General features: G+C 41.6%; 1 protein-coding gene across 2 annotated transcripts; it reads right to left on the minus strand.

Moving 5' to 3' along the window:
- Window positions 1-384: 384 nt before the first annotated feature.
- On the minus strand, window positions 385-25,332 carry AKAP3 (A-kinase anchoring protein 3). 2 transcript variants are annotated; one of them, XM_029206138.1, is made up of 5 exons: window positions 25,233-25,332; window positions 22,112-22,219; window positions 19,446-19,541; window positions 7,609-9,951; window positions 385-764 (listed from the first exon to the last, which is right to left on the minus strand). In XM_029206138.1, the coding sequence occupies exons 3-5, from the start codon at window positions 19,539-19,541 to the stop codon at window positions 609-611; spliced, it is 2,595 nt and encodes an 864-aa protein (XP_029061971.1). In that variant the 5' UTR covers window positions 22,112-22,219; window positions 25,233-25,332; the 3' UTR covers window positions 385-608. The 2 variants fall into 2 exon arrangements, with proteins under 2 accessions (XP_029061971.1, XP_029061972.1); XM_029206139.1 differs by lacking the exon at window positions 25,233-25,332 and having other exon boundaries at window positions 427-764; window positions 7,609-9,924; window positions 22,112-22,145.
- Between the last annotated feature and the right edge of the window lie 728 nt (window positions 25,333-26,060).

Raw genomic sequence — 26,060 nt, forward strand, 5'->3', positions numbered from 1 at the left:
CTGGACGTTTTTTGACACCGACTGTCTGCAACCACGGATAGAGCTGAGGTGGACAGCTGTGCTGCGGAGACAGGACGAGGAGCCAAGTCCTGGTAGCCTAATTAAGAGGATTTAGATTGGATACTGAAAAATATTTACAAGGTTATAAAGGGCTGAAATGACGCTTGATAAATTGTGGCTTATTTTTAGGGACCACTTGAAAGCAGGGGAGCCGCAAGGCACAGACGGGGGGAATCCAAAGACAGCAGGCCGAACGGCGTCTGGTGGGGTCTCTCGGGCCGGCAGTAGTTCTCTTCTGCTAAAGCCATCGGGTTCTTTTTTCCTCGCTGAGATTGCTTCACCTTACCGTCCCATTGGATGCCAAGGAAGCAAAATACCCGAAGCCATTTATTTGTATTTTTTTAAATTTTATTTTATGTCCTTGCTCACATGGACAGGAAAATGCAAAATCCAGGGACTAGCACAAGATGACGTGTCTTGGATGTGAGTGGTATGAAGGTGACGCTGGGGCTCTGTGATGATACGGAGGCCGGGGCTGCGGAGGTGAGAAGGCAGGGAGGGGATGAGGGCCGGGCCCAGCGCGGGAAGAGGGGAGAGCAGCGGCCCCATCACAGGTTCACCATCAGCCAGTCCAGCAGCTGCAGCCGTGTGACGTTGCCCACCGCCTCGTGCAGCTGTCGTTCCTTCTCATAGCGCAGCACCGACTGCAGAACCTCACCTACGCTGCGCCCTTTTTCCATGGCGGCTGCCGAGAGCTGAAGTAGCTGAGGGAGGGAAGGAAAGCAGTGGTGGGGGGCAGAGCATCCCACCGAAGGTGGCGAAGGGCTGCCAAGGCGAGGGCAAAAGAGCCCCTGCAGCGGGAGGGCCTCGAGGGAGACACTGAGGAGATGTCCATAACCGGGCCGCTCGCTGGCCTGTCTGACGGAAGAAAGGTGGTTACATCGCCCTTAATTTAAGTAACATCCCCCTGTCCGTGATATGGAAAATGTGATTTCCCACTAAGACTAAAAACTTCCTGCTTCCAGTGGGTGTTTGGTCAGTGGTGTTCTTGCCTTCTCAGGATTCTAAAGTTCTTAAGTTCACTGTGACATCATAAAACGGGCTCCATCATTGTCCCAAGACTGACAAGGGCAGGAGAGAAAGAGACAAAGGACAAATGTGGGTGCTGCTTTCCCTGCCCCATAGACAGACAACACTGGGATGTTAGAGCAGGAAGGTGACTCAGAGATCCATTCAACCCCCACGAAAATGCTGCCCGGAGAGGTGAAGGCTGTCAGTAATACAATGCTAGAAATTAGCGGAGGTAATACTCATACCCAGGTCTCTTCCCAAGCTTAAAATGAGAAACAATGAGCCAAAGCAAGTATTCTAATGTGAGCACAGTCCATTGCTATTCCACCCGGAATCCTCACGGCAACAAACTAATCAAAGTTTATATTTTGTGCATTCTGCACCTGACTGTGTGAGAAAGTCAAAGGGCAAATGAACAGGCCAAATATCAGGAACTTTTTCAGGGGAAATTCCGTGCAGACTGAAGTATTGCATTGGCCCAAAAGTTCGTTCGGGTTTTCCCATAACATCTTCGGCTACACCCAAATGAACTTTTTGGCCAACCCAATAATGAGGATACTCCTGAAACAAATGGAAAGACAAAGTCTCCGCAAAGAGGAGATATAAAGAAGACCCAAATGGAAATTTTGGAACTAAACAATAATACAAAATCCCAAATGAAAACTAAATGGACGGAGATGAGAGAGGAAACCCAGTAAACTTGAAGAAAGAGCAATAGAAATGCGTCGCACTGAACAGGGTAAGAGACTGATTCAACCTCTTTCAAAAAGACTGAGAAAATAAACAATTCCAAAAGGTTTTACATCTATGTCATTAGAATCCCAGAAGGAGAGGAGAAAAAGGGGAGTACAGAAAACATACTTAGTGAAAGCTTCCCCTATTTGCCAACAGACATAACTGACAAATTCAAGAAGCGTAGTGAAGCTGAAACAACATGAACCCAAAGAAATTCACTTCAAGACCTGCTGTAATCAAATTGCTGAAAACTGAAGAAAAAGAAAAAAAAATCTAAAAGCAGTCAGAGAAAAATGGCACATTTTGTAAAAGGGAACAACAATTCGAACGACAGCCGACCTCCCGTCAGAAACCATAGAGGACAGAGGAGGTGAAACAGCATTTTGTAAGCACTAAAAGAAAAGAACTATCAAACCAGAATTCTATGTCCAGCAAACATATACTTCAGGAATGAAGGTCCAATAAGGAAAAATTCGTATTAAATTAAGAGAATTCATTGCCAGAAAATGCACTCTTGTTCTTCGGGCAAAAGGAAAATGGTATCAGAAGGAAACTGGGAACATGAGGAGTGAACAAAGAACAAAAGAGACAGTCAAAATCTCAGGATAAACGATAAACGATTCGCCTCCATTCTTTAAAATGTGCTTTACGGTTGAAAGCAAAAATAACATTGCCTAAGGATTTTTGCAACTAAATACGTAAAATAACTGCAACCTAAGGCAGAAGAGTAAAGGGACCTATATGGTAGGAAGATTTCTACATTCCAATTTAAGTGGTAACTATTGACTCTAGTTAGACTCTGAAAAGTTAGGTATGTTATTGTGATCCCCAGAGAAACCACTAAAAACTACACAAAGAGATGCAGACAAAAACACGATAGATTAAAATGGACAACTAAAAAATGTTTAAATAATCCAAAAGAAGGCAACAACAGGAAAAGCAGAGAGAATAAACATAACTAACATTAAAATAATAGGCCTAAATCCAAGCATATCAATAATTAGTTTAACTGTAAATGGTCTAAACACACCAACTGCTGTCAGAATAGATTAAAAAAACATGACCCTACTTACGTTGCCTATGGAAAATGGTAACGTGAACCACCTTATGGTAAGTATACTTTCTTAAGGAACTGTCAAACTCTTTTCCAAAGTGGCTGTACCATTTTGTGATATAGGTAAGTTAAAAGTAAAATTATGGAAAAAGACGTACCATGAAAACACCAATCAAAAGAGAGCTTGAACCTCAACATTTGTGGTGATTCTGTTGGTATAAAGGGGGAAGAATTCAAAAGGGCCAGATGTCCATTTGTCTTTTCGACAAAGGTGCTGAAGACAACTGCATACGCACACGCAGAAGTATGAATCTAGAATCTAGACACCTACCTCATAGTATACATGAGAATGAGCTCAAAATGGGTCACAGACCTAAATATCAGAGCTGAAATTATTATTTAGAAGAAAAGAAACAAGAGAATCTTCATGACCCTGGTTATTAGGTCAGGGTTCCGCAATCTGGCTCTACTGACCTTACGGCCAGGTAGTTCTTTGCTGAGGGGCTGTCCTGTGCAGTGTAGGATGTTTCTAGCACCCCTGGCCTCTCCCCACTAGACGCCCCCTTCCCAGCTGTGACAAGAAAACACGTCTCCAGGCATTGCCAAATGTCCCTTGGGGGCAAAACTGCCTCCAGTTGAGAACCACTGAGTTAAGCAAAAATTTATCAGATATGACATCAAAAGCACAAGCAATGAAAGCAAAAAGTGATAAATTAGATGTCGTCATTAAAAACTTCTGCTTTTTGAAGCACTCCATTAAGTAAAAAGATACAGACTGAGAGAAAATATTTGCAAATCATACATATCTGATAAAGGACTTGTATCCAGAATACATAAAGAATTCTTGTAACTTTATACTCTTGTAACCCAGTCAAAATATAGGCAAAAGATTTACACAGACAACTCACCAAAGAGTATATATGAATGGCTAATGAACACATAAAAAAGATGTTCAACATCTTTAGTCATTTTAATGTAGGTATGTCAAATTAAATCCACAGTCAGAAACCACTATAACAGCTATAATTTTAAAAAAAAGAATAATGAGAAACGGAAATCAACAAAAATTGCTGGTAGGAACGTAAAATGGTACAGCCACTTTGGAAAACAGTTTGACAGCTTCTTAAGAAGGTACACTCCTTGTCACCCAAGAGAAATGAAAACGTTATGTCCATGCAGAGATGTGCATGTGAATGTGCACAGAAGCGTTATTCATAATAGCCAACAACCCAAATGTCCATTAACTGGTGAGTGGATAGAGAAAACATATAAAATATTCAGCAATAAAAGAAATGAACTACTGACGTATACTGCAGTATGGATACACCTCAGAAACGTTATGCTAGGTGTACAGAGGCAGATGTAAAAGGCTGCACAGTTTATGACTCCATTATGTAAAATGTCAGAGAGGCAAATCTGTAATGCTAGAAAGCAGGTTGATGGTTGCCTACGGCTGGGGGTGAAACTGAGAAATAGCGCCTAGAAAATTTCTGAGACAGAGAAATAAGGAGTCTCTAGTCCTTATCAGATATTAAAACATATTATAGAATTACAGTAATTAAATCAATATGCTATGAAAATAGTATTAAACTAGTAAGGATAGACAAATGATTCAATGGAATAGAACAGAAGGCTTTGAAAAAAAACAAAGATAGGTATCTGAGCTAGTGGGAAGCAGCTGCATCGCACGGGGAGGTCAGTTTGGTGCTTTGTGACCACCTAGAGGGGTGGGATAGGGAGGGTGGGAGGGAGACGCAAGAGGGAGGGGATATGGGGATATACGTATATGTATAGCTGATGCACTTTGTTATACAGCAGAAACTAACACAACATTGTAAAGCAATTATACTCCAATAAAGATGTTAAAAAAAAAAGACAGCTATCTGGAAAAAAATAAGAGATTGCATCCCTACATCACACCTTATGTGAAAACAAATTCAACATGGATCAAAGTCTTAAACATTTTTAAAAAAATCATAAAGGTAGTAGAAGAAAAACATGGGGAAGTCTTGTAGAGAATGTTTTCCAAAGTACGACACAAAATCTAGGAAAAATAAAAGATAAACTGTCATATTTGACTACATAAACATTTAAAAAATTCTGTACGGCAAAAACAACAAAAAACACCAATCAAAATCAAATGATAAAAATATCACATTTAATATCACAAAGGCTAATTTCCTTGTATATAAAAAAACTCTCAGAGATAAAGAAAAAAAGACCAACAACCCAACAGAAGAATGGGCAGAGGGCATGGACAAGTAATTCACCCATGAAAAAGGATTGAAAAATGGCTCTTAAACATATGAAATGGTATTCACCCTCGTTCCTAATAAGATATGTGAAAAGTAAGGCGACACTTGGCAAAGGTCAAAAGTCTGGAATGGACTGTTGGTTAAACTGTGGGAAGTAGACACTGTCATATATTGTTGGTGCAAGCTCTATAAAAGGCATTGGGGAATACATATCCAATCTACAAGCACACGTTCAGATACATTTGAATCTGTGCATACAGCATTGCTTATAGCAGCAAAATACTGGTAACTGAAATGTCCATCCATAGAAGAGTGGTTACATACAGCACCTGCATACAGTAAATAGGCAGCCATTAGAAAAGAATGTGGCAACTCTATATGTTGCAGAAGAGAATATATACACATAGATAAAAGACTACCATTTGTGACTTAAAGAAAGATGAGCATATATAAGTATTAACTTGTACATGCATAAGCATTTCTGGAAGGATAAACAAGAAATTGATCAGAATGGTTTTCTCCAGGGAGGGCAATGGGAGGGGAGATAAAGATGAGAAAAAGCCCTTAATTTTAAGTGTACATCTTTTTTTGTGCCTTTGGATTTTGAACTATGCATACATTACTTATTCAAAAATGGATGCAAGTTTGTTTAAAGGAATTGGGCTCATGGGCATCCCAGTGTTACCAGGTTCATCACCTGGTATCAGCATGAAAATACCTGCATATGTTAATTAAGTCTATTTCCAGAAACAAACTGCGACTCATTTTTAGGTAGTTTCTTTGATGTATACTTCATCCAGCTGTTCTTAAACATATACTGATGCTCAGGGCAAATCCACTCAGTTGAAGTTTGGATGTGCTGCTGAAAAGAGATGACAGTCTTTACTTTGGGCAAAGATGTGCGTGTGTGTAGAACAAGGAGGCCTGCAAGTCTACTGTCCTCATTCTAGAGGATTCTATCATAGACATTCTAATTCAAAATAATCTGAAATCAGAATGTGTTATGTATGTTATGTATGATGAGGATCACTTAAAAGATGGTGTCAGAACAAAGCCCGCTTCACACTGTACACATGAAAGCTAGGCTTTTTAGATTTTTTGCATCAGTCTACAGCTTCTGTGAATACAGGCCCATCCGCTAATTACTACGTGCCAAAACACTTGTCTGTTGTACAGACTGGAAAAACTGTAAAGAGACAGAACTTGCCAAGGACTCTTAGGGATAAACCTAAGATTGGATCTCCACGTTCTGTCCTTTAGCCCAAGTGGAACATATGCACACAAATCACCTGGGGATTTTGCTAAAGCGAAGATTCTGATTCAGTAGGTCAGGAGTGGAGCCTGAGATTCTGCACTTGTACTGAGCTCCCAGGCGATGCCAATGCTGTCGGTCCACAGACCACACGTGTAGCAAGTCTACAGATGACACAGTTTCTCGTTTAAGCTGAGAGTGGCCTATTCGGTATGCTACACAGTTCTGTGTCTTCCCGGTCATCAGATAAACCAAGTAACCCAGTTACAAGGGTTACTCATACCACATATTAAACAGAGAAAGCCTCTTCCTCCACGTCCCCTGGTTTCTAAGAAGATGAATGCTTTTTATAAATAATCCCAGCCTCTTGTGCCACCTCCTACTACTTAAAATGCCATTGTTCTACTTTTCTCAATTGAGGGAAAATAATAAAAAATCCTGAGTGTGTGTGTGTGTGTGTGTGTGTGTGTGCGTGCGTGTGTGCTGTGGAGATGGCCTCTCTTAATTCTTCCACACTAGCATGAAACAGCAACTACATAAACAAAAGCTTTCTGGACCCCAAATTTCCCTTCAGTGAGCAGTTCCAAGGCCTAACCTGGGAGAAGAAAAGAGTTAGAAGGCACACTTACCTTTACCAGTAAGAACAGTAATAAGCTGATTTTCCATCTGCCTTATTCTTTGGTCTTACTTCTCAACTGATTCAGAACTCAGGGTGAGGGGAAGAGGGATGTTATTTATTGAATCCCTTCAAATCCCCAACACTTCCTAGACCACCAGCTAAGAGAGGAATGACAGGCTTGAAAAGGCCATCAGTCCACCCTTCACCCCCAGCCTCGCCAGCCTGGCAGCACATCCCCAGGATGGGATGCTTCCCAGCAGCTCCTTCTCATTCTTTGGGCAAAGCTGTCATGCAGAATTCAGCCTGAGCCCAGACCTTAATCTGATTCTTTCACCAAGTCTCTTGGAGGTTCCTTATTTGTGCACTTCCATCAATATACGCAGGAAAAAAAAGAGGAAAAAAAAAAGATTTATCTTTTTTTTACCCTTTGGTACGCCTCCTAGTGGGCAAAATTGAATTTTAATTTACCCATTATCTCTACCATGAGGCATGAGCTTCAAATTTTCACTGTCCCCATTCTACCCTTCTCGTGGCTCTCTTTCCATTCAGAAAGAAAAAAAGAACTTAAAACCCTAATTAACCCCTAATAAATCTTCCCAAATTCCCGATTCTACTTCCTTACCTTCTCCTGGATTCCTTCATCATAACCAGCAAAGTACAACACGGGGACATTGAGCTCAGAGGCGGCCACCCATTGAAGAACGGCTTGGAGTTGCTTGTTCTGAACCGTATCGGTTAGGTTGTGACTGCTGACAATCACTTTGGGTGCTGCACACCCTTCGGGGAGCGGTGCTGATACACCTCTCAATTCATTATAGATAGCTTCATAAGCATTCTTCAGGAGGATCTCTGCTGCCCCTGTGCCCTCGGTTGGCAAACACTCATGTAAACTATCTGGGGAGGCTGAAGTTGGCCAGTTGGTACCCCCAGACTTATCACCTTCTAGTTCTGCCAATGGAGAGTCACAGGACTTGGCAATAATGAGACACAACTTCATCACTGAGTCCATCAGATGTTCTACCATTTGCCTGTTCATGTGGTCATCTAGCTGGTTAGCAACCTTCTTGGTCAGCCCAGCAAAAGTACCTCCAGCCTCATCGCCTTCATTTAGTTTGATGGGAGAAGGACTTACAGGTCTTTCACACTGGGGACTGTCTTCTTCCTTAGTTGGCTTGGGTTCAGAGCTACGGTCGCTCTTGAAAATGGTCTCACCGAGTAAGTTCCGGATGAAGTTGAAGAAAACGCTCATTAGATCCTTCTTTTCTGCTTCTTCTTGGTCAACCCCCGTGTGAGGAGACCTAAGGCCGGACCCATCAGAAACTGCAGGGGACTTGTTGTTGGCCTGCAAGTTGGTGCCTCCAGCAGCTTTAAGGAGACTCTGTGCATCCATGCTTCCCCCCTGGGCCAGGTGGTACTGAATCAGAAGTAAGGCAGATACGATCAGGTCCCTGGCCCAGGAGTCAGAGTCATACATAAAATTCTCCTGTTTCTCTGGGTGATGCATAGAGGGACTGAGGTTGCAAGGATCGAAAGGAACTCCCAAGGGAGAGTCTGGTGCAGGTTTATACTGTTTGTTGGAAGCTACAAACGGTGCACACTGGAAACCTGGAGGTTTTCCTTCTTTCTGCTGGTTTTTATGCCACAGGGACAGTCCCTCTTGGATGATGTGCTCACCCAGAGTTTCAACACAAGTCTTCTCCTTCTCGGGTTTGGGTGCGGGAGAGCATATTTTTTCCCTCAATTTACCTTCAGATTTCATGGATGCAAAGCTGACGTTTCGGTTTTTAGGGTCACTCGTTCCTTTCGTGGACATGAGGGAATAACTCTCAGACTTGTCCTTGGTTTCCCTGACAGTCTCAGGAGGTTTCTTGGCAAATATCACTGAGTAGAGTTTACTCAGCATGGCATCCATGATATCTGTGGCCTTCTGGCTTCCATGAGAGAAGAGACTTCTTTTCACGGCCGAGACAAAGTCCGTATCAGTCATGAGGGCCCCTGTGACGTCGTGGAGGTTCTTCATGAAGGAGTCAATGAGATCTGAGACCACTTCTTCTGCGTGCTTGATCAGGACCTTCTTTAGCAGGATGGTGGCAATGGTTGTGTCCTTCACTTGGATCCTCAGTGTCTTCATGATGGAGACCATCATATCAGACACCACACTGTTAGCATAGGTGATGATCCCTTGACTGACAGAAGCTGTGAAGTCATTGGGCTTTTCCTGCTCTCTGAACATCTCTCCCTCTGCGGGTAAGGACCTTCCGCCCTCTGTGGCATCACTTGCGTTACAAGATTCAAACACTTCCTTATAGAAGAAAGACTTCTTAGAAGAAGGCTTGTCGTCTGGACTCCTGCTTTCCTTGGTGCTGTCCTTGATCTTCAAAGCACTTTTGTATTTTAAATTCAGGGGACTCTGTAATGTTCCTGAGGCTCTGTCATAGGAGCCAGGAGCCTTATCCGAGGTGGAGTTTCTGGAACAGGCAGAGACAGTCTCGTTCACCAGCTCTGATGCCACCTTGCTCAGGCTTTTGTTGGGTGCAGGCTTATCCCCCATGTACACTGACTGATGGACGCATTTGCTCTCAGAGCCGTCAATCCTCTCGTTGATCTCCTTGCGGGCCATGGCTATGACGAGATTTGTGAGGCGACTGGCGTAGAAGGAAACTTCGTCTACTGAGCTCCTGTTACCAACGTGGGCACTGGGGCCCTGACAAGGGTTCTCTCTGTGACTTATCTCAAAATGCAATCTCCCTGGACTGCCCTTGGTGGTGGTGTTATAATAGTCCACACAGAAACTTTTGCGTGGGTCTCCTGAGTTGACCATTTCCCCACCAAATGATGCTTCTCCAGGCTTGAATCTAACATCTTGGAACCCTGCTGTGCTTTTTTCCAGGTCTCTGCGGAGCCAGCTGAGCACCCTGATGGGATCATGTGAGGCTTCCTGAAAAACAGACAAGGATTCATCCAACTACAGCAAAGCAAAGATATGGGATATTCAGGACAACCTCAAAGAGCAGTTACAAAAATGGTCGCCTCTCTCAAGTCTTAACTGCTCCATCAGCCCCATAGAGGTAACTGACATTTATTGAGTGCTTACTATGTATCAGGCACTGCTGCAAGTGTTTTAGGCCTGTTATCTCATTTAATATTATTCTGGCAGTAAACTTAAATGCTAGCTCTCTTATTACCCACATTTTACAGAAGAGGAAATTGAAGAACTGAGAGATTTAAGTCAGTTTCTTACCTGAGGCTATACAGCCATAATCATTGAGGGAGGAGGAATTCCAACCCAGGCAGTGACTCCAGGGCCCATGCTCTTGGCCACTGCACTATACTGACTCCAAAAACAACTGTCCTTAGGATATGACTGTCAGGGCTCCCCCAGTGGCCCAGTGGTTAAGGATCCACCTGCCAAAGCAGGGGACATGGATTTGATCCCTGGTCCAGGAAGATCCCACATGCCGAGAAGCAACTAAGCCCGTGCGCCACAACTCCTGAGCCTGCGCTCTCGAGCCCGTGAGCCACAACGACTGAGCCCGTGTGCCACAACTGCTGAGGCCCACGCACTTAGAGCCCATGCTCCGCAACAAGATAAGCCACTGCAGGCTTCCCTGGTGGTGCAGTGGTTAAGAATCCGCCTGCCAATGCAGGGGACATGGGTTCGAGCCCTGGTCTGGGAAGATCCCACATGCCGTGGAGCAACTAAGCCCGTGTGCCACAGCTACTGAGCCTGAGCTCTAGAGTCCAAGAGCCACAACTACTGAGCCCGCGTGCCACAACTACTGAAGCCCGTGCACCTAGAGCCCGTGCTCCGCAACAAGAGAAGCCACTGCAATGAGAAGCCCGGGCACCGCAACGAAAAGTGGCCCCACTTGCTGCAACTAGAGAAATCCCGCGCACAGCAATGAAGACGCAACGCATCCAAAAATAAATAAATAAAATTTTAAAATACTTAAAAAAAAAAGAGAGCAGCCACCGCAATGAGAAGCCCGTGCTCCGCAACCAAGAGTGGCCCCACTTGCTGCAACTAGAGAAAGCCCGTGCGCAGCAACGAAGACCCAATGCAGCCAAAAAAATAAATAAATAAATTTATATATATATAAAAAAGATCTGACTGTCAGCAGCTACAGACGTAGCATTTGAGCTGAATCAGAGATTTCATGTATTGCTACTAATTGTTATTTTTTTATGGTTGATCTGTTTTGTTTAGGTCTCTTTATTCCAGCATAGTTTTCAAAAAATTAGAAAATTAAAGGACAGTTGTGCCTAATTCATCGCTTTACTGGGCTACACAAGCACAATCTGATATGTTCAATGGCTTCCAGTGGACTCTTTGACGTGACTTAAGTTAAAAATCTGATTTGTAATTGAGGACTTAGTATCTGTGGACAATTTATTAGTTTTGAGTGAATGCAGATTCTTTGGTGGACATTAGCTGTGATAAGCACATGGACGTATTTATATGTTCACCTACTGTAATCCACAATCTTCACTTGAACATAGGCTAAAATAAGAATGTATGTAAAAGTATCCTACTTACCATCAAATGTAAGGGATCGTTGTAATAACGAGTTATATCTATCTGGGGATGACCACAGGTACTGCCCATCTTTAAAGCATAATTTGCTATTTTAACTACCAAGTATCATAGAATTGCTGGCTACTATTTGTTCAATACTTAGGTCTACTACCAGGCACTGTGCTTAGTGCTCTATGCAGGTTATTTTATTTAATTCTCATACATACCCTGTAAGGTGGGTATCCCTCTTCCAGTTTCACAGGTGGAAAAGAGGCTTAGAGAAGTTAAATACTGACTAACATCTCACAGCTACTACACGATGGGGGCTAGGATTCAAATCTAGTTTGGACTCTAAAATTGGCACTCGCCACCCCTACAGTATTCTGTTATGTTTGGATGACTTGGGAAGAAGAGAAAAGCAGCTGGACCTCTACAGGCTGGTTTAAGTTGCTTGTGGGCTACCGAGCTTGGTTCAAAGTCCTCCTAAATGGTTCTGCTAATTTGAATAATAGCTACTATAAGGAAATTTGTGCTTTAGTAGAAAACTATGCATAATCTATAGCATACCTTTCCGCATTTTCTGATTCTGATTCTCTCAGAGCTATTTGATAACTCTGTAAACTGTAGATAACTGAGAGCAATGCAATATAATTCTTGTCTACACACATGTTAATTCTGACCAGGGAAGAATTACTTACTGTCTCGCCCACTGTGGAAAAGGTCAGTTTTGCTTCCGTTTGCACATTCACTTCAATATTCCTGATCTATATATGTCTTTTTCCTTTGATTCTCCTTTGAACTGCACCAGCTCCTCATTAATGAGTTAAATAAAATCTTTCACGATTTATTTTTATATTCATAGGAGAGTCATTATTTCACCTTTCTCTGAAAATGATCTTTTAACAGTTTTGGAAGTCTCTGCCAAGATGTCCAGCAGATTTGCCTAACGGAGGTAAATGTCATCATGAGGATGGTGTACCAGGTGCGTCTTTTCTTAGGCCCCCAGAGGTGAATCCAAAGGGCAACAGAACTTTGCAGACGTTCTGTTTTTCTAGTTTTAATTTTCCTCTCTACGAATTTTGGTTTTGGTTTTCATTTTGGTTTTTCCATGGCCAATAATCACCGGTGGCAGCAATGCTTGAGAATGTGGTTTTATTGTATCACCATTTGGTGATTTCTTTAATGGATTAATGGTTTATAGAGATCTATTCTCTGTTGATGACAGACAACAGAAAATCTATTTTGCTTAAGTATTTTTTGCCTACCTTAAGCTCAGATCAGTTTGGAATTTTGTGCCTAGTTGGAAGGAGAAGGGTTCTTTAACCTCCGGACAGGTGAGTTTGGGGTTTCTATGTTTACCTTTGACACATGACTAAAAGTTTTTTTTTCCATTGACATATAGTTGACATATAACATTACATTAGTTTCAGGTGTACAACACCTGTAATTATTCGATATCTGTATACGTATTGTGGGATGATCATCTCACAACAAGTCAAACGTCCACCATCACCACACATAGTTCAAAAATTTTTTTCTTGTGCTGAGCTCTTTTAAGATCTACTCTTTTAGCAACTTTCAAATATACAAAATACATACTACAGTATTATTAACTATAGTCACCATGCTGTACATTATATCCCCAGGATTTATTTATTTTATAACTGGAAATTTGTACGTTTTGACCTCCTTCACCCATTTTGCCCACCCACCTCTGGCAATCACCAATCAGTTCTCTGCACCTATGAGTTTATGTGTTCTTTTTTTTTTTAGAGCCCACATATAAGTGAGATCATATGGTATTTGTCTTTCTCTGACTTACTTATTTCACTTAGCAGCTATTGTCACAAATGGCAAGATTTCCTTCTTCTCATATTCCACTGTATGTATGAACCACATTTTCTTTATTCATTGTCCATCAATGGACACTTGGGTTGTTTTCCATGTCTTGGCTGTTGTTAATAATGCTGCAATGAACACAGAGGTGCAGATATCTCTTCGAGATGGTGACTTTGTTTCCTTTAGATATATACCAGGAAGTGGAATTGCTGGATATGGTAGTTACTATTATTTTTAAATAATTTCCTCATATGATTGTAAGATTAAATGAGATAATATGCACAAAATAATCTGTACACTTGAAATGGAATGTATCAGACAGGTAGTACTCCTTAAACATGTCAAGTGAAGATTAGACTTCAGAAGAGGTAAGAGAAGAGGAGGAGAAGTCAAGACGCTTGATCGTAGGGTAATGTGGTGAAACACGGTTAACCAACTGTGGAGTACTAACGAATAAAACTTGACTTCCTACATGTATGGGAAGTAGTGCTCTGGGTGAAAACAGAAGTGCTGGAAGAGAGCATGGCTAGGGGTGTGTCCTGCAATTCATTCCCATCAGCCTGGGTGGGAGGTGTGAAGAGACTACTGAGTTTCCATATGAATCTTTTAAAAAATTATTTTTCTGAACCAAAGGTCAGTAACAAGGGTGAACTTCTAAAAGGACAAAATTTAGTTTTAAGAAGAAGCTGTAGGAAAGAGAGCTGCCTGTATGCATGTCTGAGAAAGGAGCAGAGAAAAGGTGGTGGAGTCAGAGCAAAGACTTCCAAGAAATGGAAAATTCAGTGGGTTCCAGTGTACAAACTATTCACCAGGGGGACCAACCTGATAGCCCACTTTGCAGAGGTGATTTAGGAGAGATGAATGATGTGTATCATAAACTATAATAAAACAATTCAATATGTATATAGTGTCTGTGTGTAACATCATTTAGAGAGGGCATTTGATGAGCAGCCTTCTTTGCAGTGACTCAGGGACTCAGGCTCTGCTTTTGCATGGTTTCACCCTCCCTTAGGGACTCAGAATCTTTCCTTTGAGCCAGTGTATGGGAAACACCAGAGACTGTGGAGGATTGAATGAGAAACTTTTGTTGTCCAGGCCTGGAAGTGACAAACATCACTTCTACCCATATTCCATTTGTCTTTGCCTTTTTTCTTTTGCGGTACGCGGGCCTCTCACTGCTGTGGCCTCTCCCGTTGCGGAGCACAGGCTCCGGACGCGCAGGCTCAGCGGCCACGGCTCACGGGCCCAGCCGCTCCGCGGCATGTGGGATCTTCCCGGACCCGGGCACGAACCCGCGTCCCCTGCATCGGCAGGCGGACTCTCAACCCTGTCTTTGCCTTTTGAAATTGTGATTATGATGTACCCCAGTGTGGGTCTTTTGATTTCATCCTATTGGGAGGTCACTGAACTTCTGGATGTTTATATTCACATCTTTCATTAGATTTGGGAAGTTTCCAGCCATTATTTCTCCAAATATTCTCTCTGTCCCTTTTTCTGTCTTCTCCTACTGGCACTGCCATGCTGCATGTTTGTTCTCTTGATGGGGTCCCACAGAGCCCTTTGGCTCTGTTTCTTTTCTTCAATCCTTTTTTTCTTTCTGTTCCTTAGACTTGATCATTTCCATTGTCCTATCTTCAATTTTGCTAATTCTTTCTTCTGCCTGCTCAAATCTGCCTTTGAATCCCTCTAGTGATTTTTTCATTTCAGTTATTGTACTTTTCAGCTCCAGAATTTCTTTTAGTTTATCTTTAGGTTTTCTCTCTCTTTATGGATATTTCCACTTTGTTCATACGTCATTTTCTTGATTTTCTCCACATCTTTCCCTTGGTTCTTTGAGCATCTTTAGGACAGTCGTTTTAAAGTCTTTGTCTAGTAGATCTGCCACTGGGTCTTTTTCAGAGACAGATTCTGTTGATTTATTTCTTTCCTTTGAATGGGCCATACTTTCCTGTTTCTCTGTATGACTTGTGAATTTTTTTTGGTTAAAAACTGGACATTTGGGCTTCCCTGGTGGCACAGTGGTTGAGCGTCCGCCTGCCGATGCGGGGGATGCGGGTTCATGCCCCGGTCTGGGAGGATCCCACGTGCTGTGGAGCGGCTGGGCCCGTGAGCCATGGCCACTGAGCCTGCGTGTCCGGAGCCTGTGCTCCGCAACAGGAGGGGCCGTGACGGTGAGAGGCCTGCGTACCGCAAAAAAAAAAAACTGGACATTTGAATTTACTGGATGAAAGTTTAGAATTGAGGCTCTAAGCTGTTTATCAGTGTTTGAATCATTATGTGTCTGCCATTCAGAAAAGCATTAAGTGTAAGTAGTAATGTCTTCCTCCCTCCACATGGTATTAACAAGTTAATATTATAACGTTTCTTGAGCAAAAGAATCTCTATTCTGACTGGAAAAAATATTCTTATAGAGCCTAACTCAGAAATATTTTAGGAGTCTAAGCTCACATAGTTGGGTAAATATTTGGTAAATAAGATTAGTTTAATAACTTCGGTTTAATAAAAACAGCTACATCTTTTCTGATTTACCAGAGTTAGGTATAACATTAAGTGTGCGTTTTTATTTTATGTTGATGTGCTCTTCATAAACTTATACAGGTTATGCAGATCCAGTCAGCTAGTATTACTTGTACTTAATGTTTAAGATCATGAAAAATATAAATGTGTTTAATCAAATTGAATATTTATCCTGACCAACTTTGTTTCAACAGTTATTATGTTTTATAGTATGTCAGCTTGATGATAAAGTTCCAACATCTTTATGTAACTTAAAACACTGGACTGGTATTAAATTGAGCTAATTAATGGATATTCACTGGATACTTAGATCATTTCTAAGTAAGATAGAATAGTGAAACACTAATAGCTAAGCATAATTTATATGCTTTTGCTTTCTATTTTTATTACTATAGAGAGGTTAAATCTTTGGGTCTGTTAATGAATGTGTTTGTTTTTGCCACTTAGATTGTATAAGGGATGTGTATGTCTGTAGAGAGTCGTCCTGTCTGGTCCATAAGCTCTGTTAGTCTGCACTTCAGCTGCTATGTGACAGTTCACCATTGTAAACCTCCTCCCTCCCAGGTTTCTTTGTGAAATAGATTGGAAAGTACTTAGGTTAAAAATTATGATTAAGATAAGTGGCTGAGACTCTATTTAGGAACAATAGTTTCACAGGAATCCAACAGAATGCATGCCTATTTTTCTAGGGACTGCAGGTGAAACCTGGTGGAGAGAGTTTCTTAGTTTTGACTCCCTGCTCTCAGGACAGCAAACAATGGAGGCCTTTAAAAGCCAATTTGGAACTTCCCTGGTGGTCCAGTTGTTAGGAATCCGCCTTCCAATGCAGGGGACGTGGGTTGGATCCCTGGTTGGGGAACTAAGATCCCACATGCCACGGGGCAACTAAGCCCTCGCACCACAACTACTGAGCCCACCTGCTGTAAACTATAGAGCCCATGGCTCTGGAGCCGCATGCTGCAACTAGAGAGAAGCCTGTGCACCGCAGTGAAGATCCTGCGTGCTGCAACTAAGACCCGGCGCAGGCGAAACTAAAATAAAATGAAAGATCCTGTTAAAGGCCAATCTGTGACTCCTTATAAAAAGTTCCAGTAAAGCAAACTTAAGGCTTATCTGGTTGCTACAAGTATATAAATAATCAGACCAAATCTGATGAGACTAGCCTTATTTTGTGATCAAAATTTATCTTATTTTGAGATTTTTTCAATAAAAATGGAGGTAAGTGTAGGAAAAACATTTGTGCTTCAATAGAAAACTATGCACCATCTATATAGTCCATAGCCTGTAGACTGAGCATTGCATATAGCCGTCCACATAACCTGCTTCTGGTTCTGTGTGAGCTGCTTTACAACTCTGTAAGCTGCAGACAATTGATAGCAATGCAAGATAATTCAACGTGTCTACAAACATGTAACTTGTGTCCAGTGGAGGTTTAGCTGTGGAAGAGGCCAGTTTTGCCTTGATTTGCACATTCATTTCAACATTCCTGATCTGTAAGTATACCTTTTAAAAAAATTCTCCTTTGCACTGGCTGTAATACGTCTCACCGATTTCCTCATTAATTAGTTGAAAAAATCTTCAACATGCATTCATTTTTGTATCTAATTAAGAGTCTCGATTTTGCCTTTTGAAAATTATTCCTTAATGTTACCTACTTTTACAGATGGGCACACTATTTGCAAATAGGCATGTTTCCAAAATTAGGCTGTAACATGTACAGTCTTATTATAATGCAGATGTAGATTTTACTTTTTATCCTTTTCAATCCTTTTCACAGAACATTAAGGAAAAACAACCCTATAGCACAGCATCGAGCTTCGTGATGGAGTCTAAAGAGTTGTGTTAGCTTGGTGTGTGTTAGCCTTTCAGTTGTCTATTTATGTTTTTTAAACTAAAATGTGTGCACCCTATGTGCATTACTCCACTCAATCCAGAAGAATTTTGCAGAAGTAGCTGATGAAGTCAGAGTGGCTGGCGGAAAGACTAACCCTGTTTCTTTTTCTATTGATGGAGTTGACAATCAAACACCCATCTCCTCCAAACCTTTTGCCCTCTTGCATCCCTTAACTTTCTTATAGACTAGTATCTTGAACAGTTGGGGAAGGTGGATGCCCAATTATTTCTGAGTCTTTCTTAATTAAGAACAGGGAAAATTTTCATGGCCCTGAAGGAGAATATGAAAAGGGTTAAGGGGTTTAATTTTCTCTCCTCAGCCGTCTTCTGCTTCAGTAGCTTAGTGTTAAGTCAACACATACACCTCCCGTCCTATTCTTCACCTCTAACTCAATTAAACATACTTTATAAAATGTTCCCTATCTCCCACTTCTAAATGATCTGTTCTGTAAGCACCCAGAGCAATTACTGTCCAGAAAATCCGTTTGGCAAGTTACCATGAACTTCTTATAATTGGTGCCTACTAGTTATTTAGAGCACATGCGTATTTTTTATTTTCCCAAATGAATGATACGGTCTACGAGGACAGAAACTTTTAAATTCTTTACTACATCCGCTAGAGTGCTTCTCACTTATTGAAAAATTGAGAAATTTTTGTTAATTTAATATTGAAACTCATTTTTTTGTTGCTTTTCTAAAGAAAAGGGCAGAAGTAAATAAAAGATCTAGTGGAAGCAGTTTTGGTTAGCACTTATTCTACATTAATTGGATATCTAGTATCTGTATGTCCTAATGTCTTAATGTAGAGTTGTTGATGTTTTCTTTCTTAGGCTATATAAGGCACACCAAATAGACTGTGGACACACAGTACGGATCGTGTAACTTACATGCAAGTAGGTGTTTGATAAATGTTAGTACTAAGGATGAGGATTACAATGGGGATTCCATTAGATTGTGAGATCCTTAAAGGGAGAGAATTCTAATTTATTTTTCTATCTCTGACCCTAAGACTCAGCCCAGCGTCTGTGCCAGTTATTCATTGTTGCCTCTCAACTCCAAGTCCACCCTTTTTTGTCTTGCTTTGTGACTCTGGAACTGGACTCTTTAAACACTTCTCCTTTGGCAGCTGGCTTTGTTGACAGAGGGCACTGGAGGGGCACTACGTGGTCATCACGGGTGGGAGGCCTTTCCCTTCTGTCCCCCCTGTACCCTCTGGCAAGTGTCTTCAGCACCACTGGGATGCAGGTGGCTGTCCTGTTGCAGCTCACTCTCTCCAGGGAGATCTGAAGCAGCCTTGGTTGAGGGCGAGGGAGCTTTCGTGAGCCTTAGTTTCTTCCTTGTTTACTCTTTCAGCCTAGGGGTAGTAGCTGCCTTCTGCGTTTGCTGCTTCTGGAACTCTTTGAGTCTTCTTTCACAGCTTTTAGTAGTTAACTTAGTTAAATACTTTTCACTGAACAGGTTTTTAATATTCAGTTACTGGTGCGGTTTCCATCTTCTGACAGGACTCTGACTTATGGTGCCTGATACTAAGTTGAATGATGTAGGCAGAATGACAATATCACTTGTTCTAAAGGTGTTCATTTTCCCCCCCAATAACTTCATCTTCAAGAATAAGAGGTGGTGGTGGAGAGAATAAAGCTACTCTTAACGGCACATATTCCTAACTCAGTATTTATAAGGCGGCTGACACTTACCATTTTCCAGTCCTGGGGTTGGCCATCTCCGGGGGAATAGACATCAACTTTGCAAACTCCAGTTTGGCTTTGTAACCAGTCAACCCTATCCGACATCTGCAAGAAGAAAAAAAAATGAGAATGGGTCATCAAAAGGGCTAGTTATACGGAAGGAGAAATAAGGTAAAAGGCTGAGATGTGGAAAACAGGTCTCCGCAGAGACCTGTCCCAAGAGCTACGCCACACCCACTTAACTCTGGACCTCTTCAACCTCAGCTCCCAACCGCAGGAAGATTTCTTAAGCACATGTATCTCTAGCGCAGAGGCCAGAGGCTGGTGTATTCTAGAGGTGCTCGATATAGATTTGCTCATGAATGAACCTAAGCAGACGTGTCCTGCTCTCTGTGTCCTGGCTTGACAGACCTTCCAGATCTTGGATTTTCAGTACAGGCTCCAAGCTCAACGTGATCCGAGTAGAATTAATTTACTTGTCCCTCTCTGTTCTTGCCTCCACCAACTTTTTACAGTAATGTAGGCTTCAGTGTAATTAATTCCTAGAGCACTAACTTACTTATATTAGCAGTAAGTCTAGTATCTCTTCCGTAAGATTAAGGGCTTCCTTAATCCCTCTTCCAATTAGCCAGGGGTTCTGGAGGAATTCTCATTCTCCAAGGTTCCACCAAGTATCTGAATGCCAGGAGAAGGGAGACGTCATATGCAACATCCAAAGGGCCCTGGGGGCAGTGATGTCCTTTTGCTGATGTTGATTTTTTCATAAGCTTCCCAACTCTTTGCTCTGTTCCCTAACCTCTGTAATGGCACCACCATCTACCTGGTCTTCCAGAAAGCTGAAATTTATTTTACATGTATTCTTCCCTCCCAAGCCTCCTCTAGCTACTATTTCTCTCTTCTCTCATTTGTAGTCATTTTTCTTGGAAGAATTGCTTATACTTGCTGCTCTCACTGCCTCATCTCACAAGTGAGCATCACGGTCCCTAATCCATTTACTCCTTGGCCTTTGGCCTTAGTCTCATCCACTTTCTGCAGCACCGCATCTTTGCTAGTTCTTGGAAACAGGACTAATTGTCATATTTGCCCGCTGATCATCTACAAGTATGGGCAGCTTCTCTCTGCCCTCTTTTTCCATGACAGAATGCCATTACCAGGCTTCCACACTGAAGTTTCCCTTCTTGTGTTATAAATGTTGCTTAGATCTATACTTCTTAATAAGCAACGTGGGATAAGATGGCCAATTTTTCCTCCCCAATGCCCCACAAACATCTTTGTGAAACAGGCATATATATTTATATTTTAATTCCAACAAATATACTGGTTTAAAATTCTGTTATAATAAAGTCCAAAAGCTTATCCTAATTTTTTTAACAATGAAATTGTGTTATAAAAATAATTGCTTGAAATAAATGGAGCATTATTAGGGGTTGAATATCTGGTTAATTGGAAATATTTGCTTTAAAGGACTTTAGGTCATGGTGGGGTATACATCTCCCCCACAAATAAAACCAACACAACTCAAACACAGATTACACATGATTTAAACTTAACTGTAAGTGGATTTATTATTTTTGTTATACGTAACATTATGGGTAATTACTAAAAAGAAAATATAAGATCTTTCAAGAGCTACCTGTTCTTTGCTCCCAAAAGAATGCGTTCCTGTTTTCACCCCCCACTAACTTAGATTACTGAGCTGGGGAAACAGCTTTCTTTTCTCTTCCTAACACTGTAATACAGTAGATTCCTTGAATAAGCAATGGGTTTTCCACCCTGATTAGACCTTAGAGTCGCCCTGTTTAAAAATACTGAAACTTGGGCTTCCCTGGTGGCGCAGTGGTTGAGAGTCCTTCTGCCAATGCAGGGGACGTGGGTTCGTGCCCGGTCCGGGAGGATCCCGCATGCCGCGGAGCGGCTGGGCTCGTGAGCCGTGGCCGCTGAGCCTGCGCGTCCGGAGCCTGTGCTCCGCAACGGGAGAGGCCACAGTGGTGAGGGGCCCGCGTACCGCAAAAAAACAAAACAAAAACAAAACAAAACAAAACTACTGAAACTTAGGATCCACTGTTTAAAAATACTGTATCTGAGAGACCAATCCCCATAGAATCTTATTTCAGTGGTTTTAGGCTGTGGAAATGTAGGCATTGAATTTCTTAAAAGCTCTCTGGGTGATTCTAATGTACATCTAGAATTGAGAACCCCTGGGCCTGGGCTTATATGGAGAGATCCTCTCCGCAATAGACTTGCAAGCTCCGGAAAGAGAATTATTCTTTTCTTTAAAAATTTTCTCTGAGATTTCCTAACCTTCTTGGTACCTTATTTTAATTTTTTTAAAACCCTAACAAGGAAGCTTTTAGTGTCAATGAAGTTAAACCCTGTATTGTTTCTCAGCAGCTCACTATTTTGTGTATATATTTGAACCCTTGAACTATTACCATGCATAAGGAAGGGATGGCACTGTTCTTTGGCCAAAGAATCAGAAGACTTGGAAACAGGCTGTCCTGGACTGTTGACAGTACAGGTCTTTTAATCTCCAGTTTACATTTCATCTTAATGAGTTACTTCTAATAGAAAATGACAAAATCAATAGGATCTACTGACTCTAGATTATATAGCACAATTAAAAAGCAAGGATGAAAATGAAGTACAGAAAGGAAGGAAGTTGTGTGATCACTTACTCTTACTGAGGACAGGTTCTGAGCGATGAGGAAAGCTCTGGATTAATTTCTTGTTGTCTTCACTATTCCTAAGTTTATCCACCCCTCCTGCCATGAAATATAAGGAATCTGCAATGGAAAGACACAAATAAAAATGGCTGATTTTACATATGAACTTTATTGCCCTTATTACCAAATAATGATTTTGACCTATTATTTTTCACATGGGATACACAAGTGATGAGCACAAAATGACATTCACATTCAAATTCCAGGTCTCATTCTTGGTGCGTTCCTACATGACAACAGAGGTTTCATCATCTGGCCAATAATTTCTGAAATGACTACTGTTATTCTCCACCTTCAAATCATTGGTAGACAGACTACTTTAACAACGAGGACGCTGAAAGTTTTTAGCCTAATCTCAAACCTGGCTTGAATAGGAAGTCAGAAGATAAGTAGCTAGAATGGAGAATAAGTGCCCTGAGTTCATGAATCTCAAAACACTTTTGGACTTCCCTGGCAGTTCAGTGGTTAAGACTCCGCGCTTCCAGCATTTCCACTGCAGGGGGCGCAGGTTAGAGCCCTGGTTGGGAAACTAAGGATCCCGCATGCTGCATGGCAGCGGCCAAAAAGATAAAACAAAAAATCAAAACACTTTGTAGGCACTCCTTTGAGGACTCGGGAGAAATATACATCTTCATGTTACAAAGGGAATTCATAATTAACTTCAAAACTAGCTTCCAGATGAATTATTTTCCTTCTAATTGCCTGCTGAAAGAATGAATATACGAATACAGCCTATTTCTAATTCTAGATGGCTCAATTTTTCTTTCTTAAGGTGGAGAATCTGAGAAAAAAAGAAATGACTTGCTCAAGTGTGCTAGGCTGGTTAAGACCTGCATGAAGCTTGACTCTTTTTGGGGATATGTTCACCCCAGGGACTTATCGAAGGTGTAAATATTTATCCAATGATTTACTAATAGACCTCCTATCCCAATAAAACAAATAAATCAATACGCCAAAAGCACTCTTGTACTTCTTTCACACCTGCTAGTTATATAGAGTCAGAGGACACTTCCACTTACATATGTCCTGAGGTTCTTATTCTATTTTCTATACCTTCTGTATGTTGGTCTGCATCCATGAAGTTTTAGACTTTAAATTCCCTAAATTGTCCTGGATAATAGTGTATATAAAGAGGTACTTAAATACCTTTGGATGACAGTGATATTCAGACTCCTAAATCTGTATACCTGCCTCATAACGAAATGGAAAAGAGAGGAGAGTCTAGAGATTAATGGAGCCAATGAGTGGATTCATCCATTTCTTAACCTCAAAGTTGGTGAATAATATCCTGGAGTTAGGGTGGAAAATAAAAGACGCAAAGGATGCTTTGTGATATCTATTAAATTTGATGAGGAAAGAAGGCTAACTATATACAATGTGAAGATAAATGGACCTTAGGAACCATTTATTGTAACATACTCATTTTAAAGATTAGGAAATTGAGGCCCATAAAGGGAATATTAAAACCAATGGATAAGGCTTCCCTGGTGGCGCAGTGGTTAAGAATCCGCCTGCCAATGCAGGGTACACGGGTTCGATTCCTGATCTGGGAAGATCCCACATGCGGCGGAGCAACTAAGCCCGTGCGCCACAACTACTGAGCCTGTGCTCTAGAGCCCGCAAGCCGCAACTACTGAGCCCACGTGCCACAACTACTGAAGAGCCTGTGCTCTGCAACAAGAGAAGCCACCCCAATGAGAAGCCCATGCACTGCAACAAAGAGTAGCCCCCGCTCGCTTCAACTAGAGAAAGCCCGTGCGCAGCAGCGAGGACCCAACACAGCCAAAAATACATAAATAAATAAATTTTTAAAAAACCACAATGGATATATTCATTGAAATATTTACAGCTCTGCAGGTTAACATTCCGGAAGCTAAGAATTTTTTCTATGGCCAATAGAGGGACCCTGTGGACAATGGAAGGACTGACCTAAAATGTTCCTTAAAAATGTCAATGTGATTATTACCTCAGAGACAACTGAGGAGTGTAAATCATGAATCAGGAGTGCACAACAATACAGGGGCTTGGTTATGGTGCTGTATCCCAGACCACAGCTCCGTCTCGAGACATGTTTCCTGTATTCATCATAAGGATGAGCTCTTGTTTACTCAAGGTTCCTAAGCTCACAGAAAAACTCAAATTTACAGGCAGCATAAATGAAGCTTTTGCAGGGTTGATACATATCTGATCAAGTTTTGAAATTTATTCGACTAGCTTTTATTACTAGTTTAAAAAAGGAAGAAGATATTCTATCACATCCATTCTCTCTTTCTCTCTCACTCCCTTTCTCTAAGTGCCTGGCGTATAGTAGACACTCAATAAATTTGGTTGTTGATGAAATCAGTTTCATGCGATTTTGTTTAAATAAGGATTAGAAAAGTGTGTGTGTGTGTGTGTGTGTGTGTGTGTGTGTGTGTATCTTTTTCTCAGTGGTACCTCTCACAGTTCAGCTTTCCTGTGGATCTCCTATAGTTTCACTTTCCCTTAGTAATAACCTCTTCCTCCATTGCCCTGTTAGTACGGACGTTTTCTCCACAGAGCTACATATATCCTGCCTTCCCCCAGTTCTCTGTTGTCTAGCCACCGCGTCAGAACTAACAGTGAGAGGATGGAAGTGGATGAGAATTGAGGCTCCGAGCTATACCAGTCTGACTTTGCTATTAGAGCACTGGGAACAACAATAACAACAACAAAAACAAAAACAACAACTCTTGGAACAGCCACACATGAATAGGAAAAGTCAGCACACAGTCAAGCTTCCAGTCACATCATGAAATTGGAAAGCAGACAGTAAGACCCCCTCATGTACCCAAAAGTATGGCCAAGGAGATCTGATCAATCTGCAACAAAATTAAAACTTCAACAGCAAAGATGGTACGTTCAGCTATCATGGTACTGAGGGAGAGGCTCATTTATTTCCAGAAGATTCTGATGTGAAACTAAAATTGACCGGGCAAAGAGGGAGGCGAGGTTGAACATTAAAAGTTAGCCCAGCACTTATCACTGAATTCTCCCTTTTAACCACAGAGGATCAGAAAATGGGCTGTTTTCTCAGTCCAGTGGGATTTCCTACCTCTGTAGCGCTGGAATAGTGAACCACAGAAGACTCCAGAATATACTTTTAAAGTCAATGAAGTTGCTGGGATGTTCGTGCTCAGCTCAAGATCTTGTTTCCTCCCCTCTGCCTTCCATGTACCTCCCCCTTGTTGGGATGGAGAGTGACATCAGAATCACAACTGGTGATATCACTGTCTCCATGGCAACAGTGCTGAGGCTGCCAGAAACTGAGTGATCAAAGGCTAAGGGGAGGGGTGAAGATACATTCCAAGGCTCAGATGCTTAGTTTGGAAGGACTGGCCTTGCTTTCTCCAGATTAATTTTCTCATTTAAGTGTCTAATTTTGGTAGGGGATATGGGAGGGGGAAGTTATGCCAATGGATTCCATTTAAAAGAACAAAGTAAGTATTACACATGAACAAATCCAGATGGGTGCAGAGAATAAGAAATTAAGGAATTGAGGGTCTACTGAATTTTTTTTTTGCAAAGCCCATGGAATCACTTCATTTTGTGGGGTCCAGCCTGGACTCTTCTTGACTATAAGCATCTTAACCTTTATATAAAAAAAAAATTCTGAGATATTTTGCCTAAACTGACCATCTCTGGGTTATAATAAATCTTAGATGGTCAGATGCAGTAGCACTAATCCATCCTCTGCAATTCTCGACCTGAGGAACCATACTGAGATTGATCAGACCAAGAGCATTTGGTTGGCCATTTCTAGGCTTGAGGAGACTTTATTAGCAGTACACTCTCTTTGGAATGTTACCTTAGGTACTCTTAATGACTCTCTGAACACCGCTACAGGATAAAGATTAAAATTGTTAATGAATTCAAAAACGAC

The sequence above is a fragment of the Monodon monoceros genome, unplaced genomic scaffold (genome assembly GCF_005190385.1).
Source record: "Monodon monoceros isolate NGI ecotype Baffin Bay Population unplaced genomic scaffold, NGI_Narwhal_1 Super_Scaffold_6, whole genome shotgun sequence".
NCBI classification, from domain to species: domain Eukaryota; kingdom Metazoa; phylum Chordata; class Mammalia; order Artiodactyla; family Monodontidae; genus Monodon; species Monodon monoceros.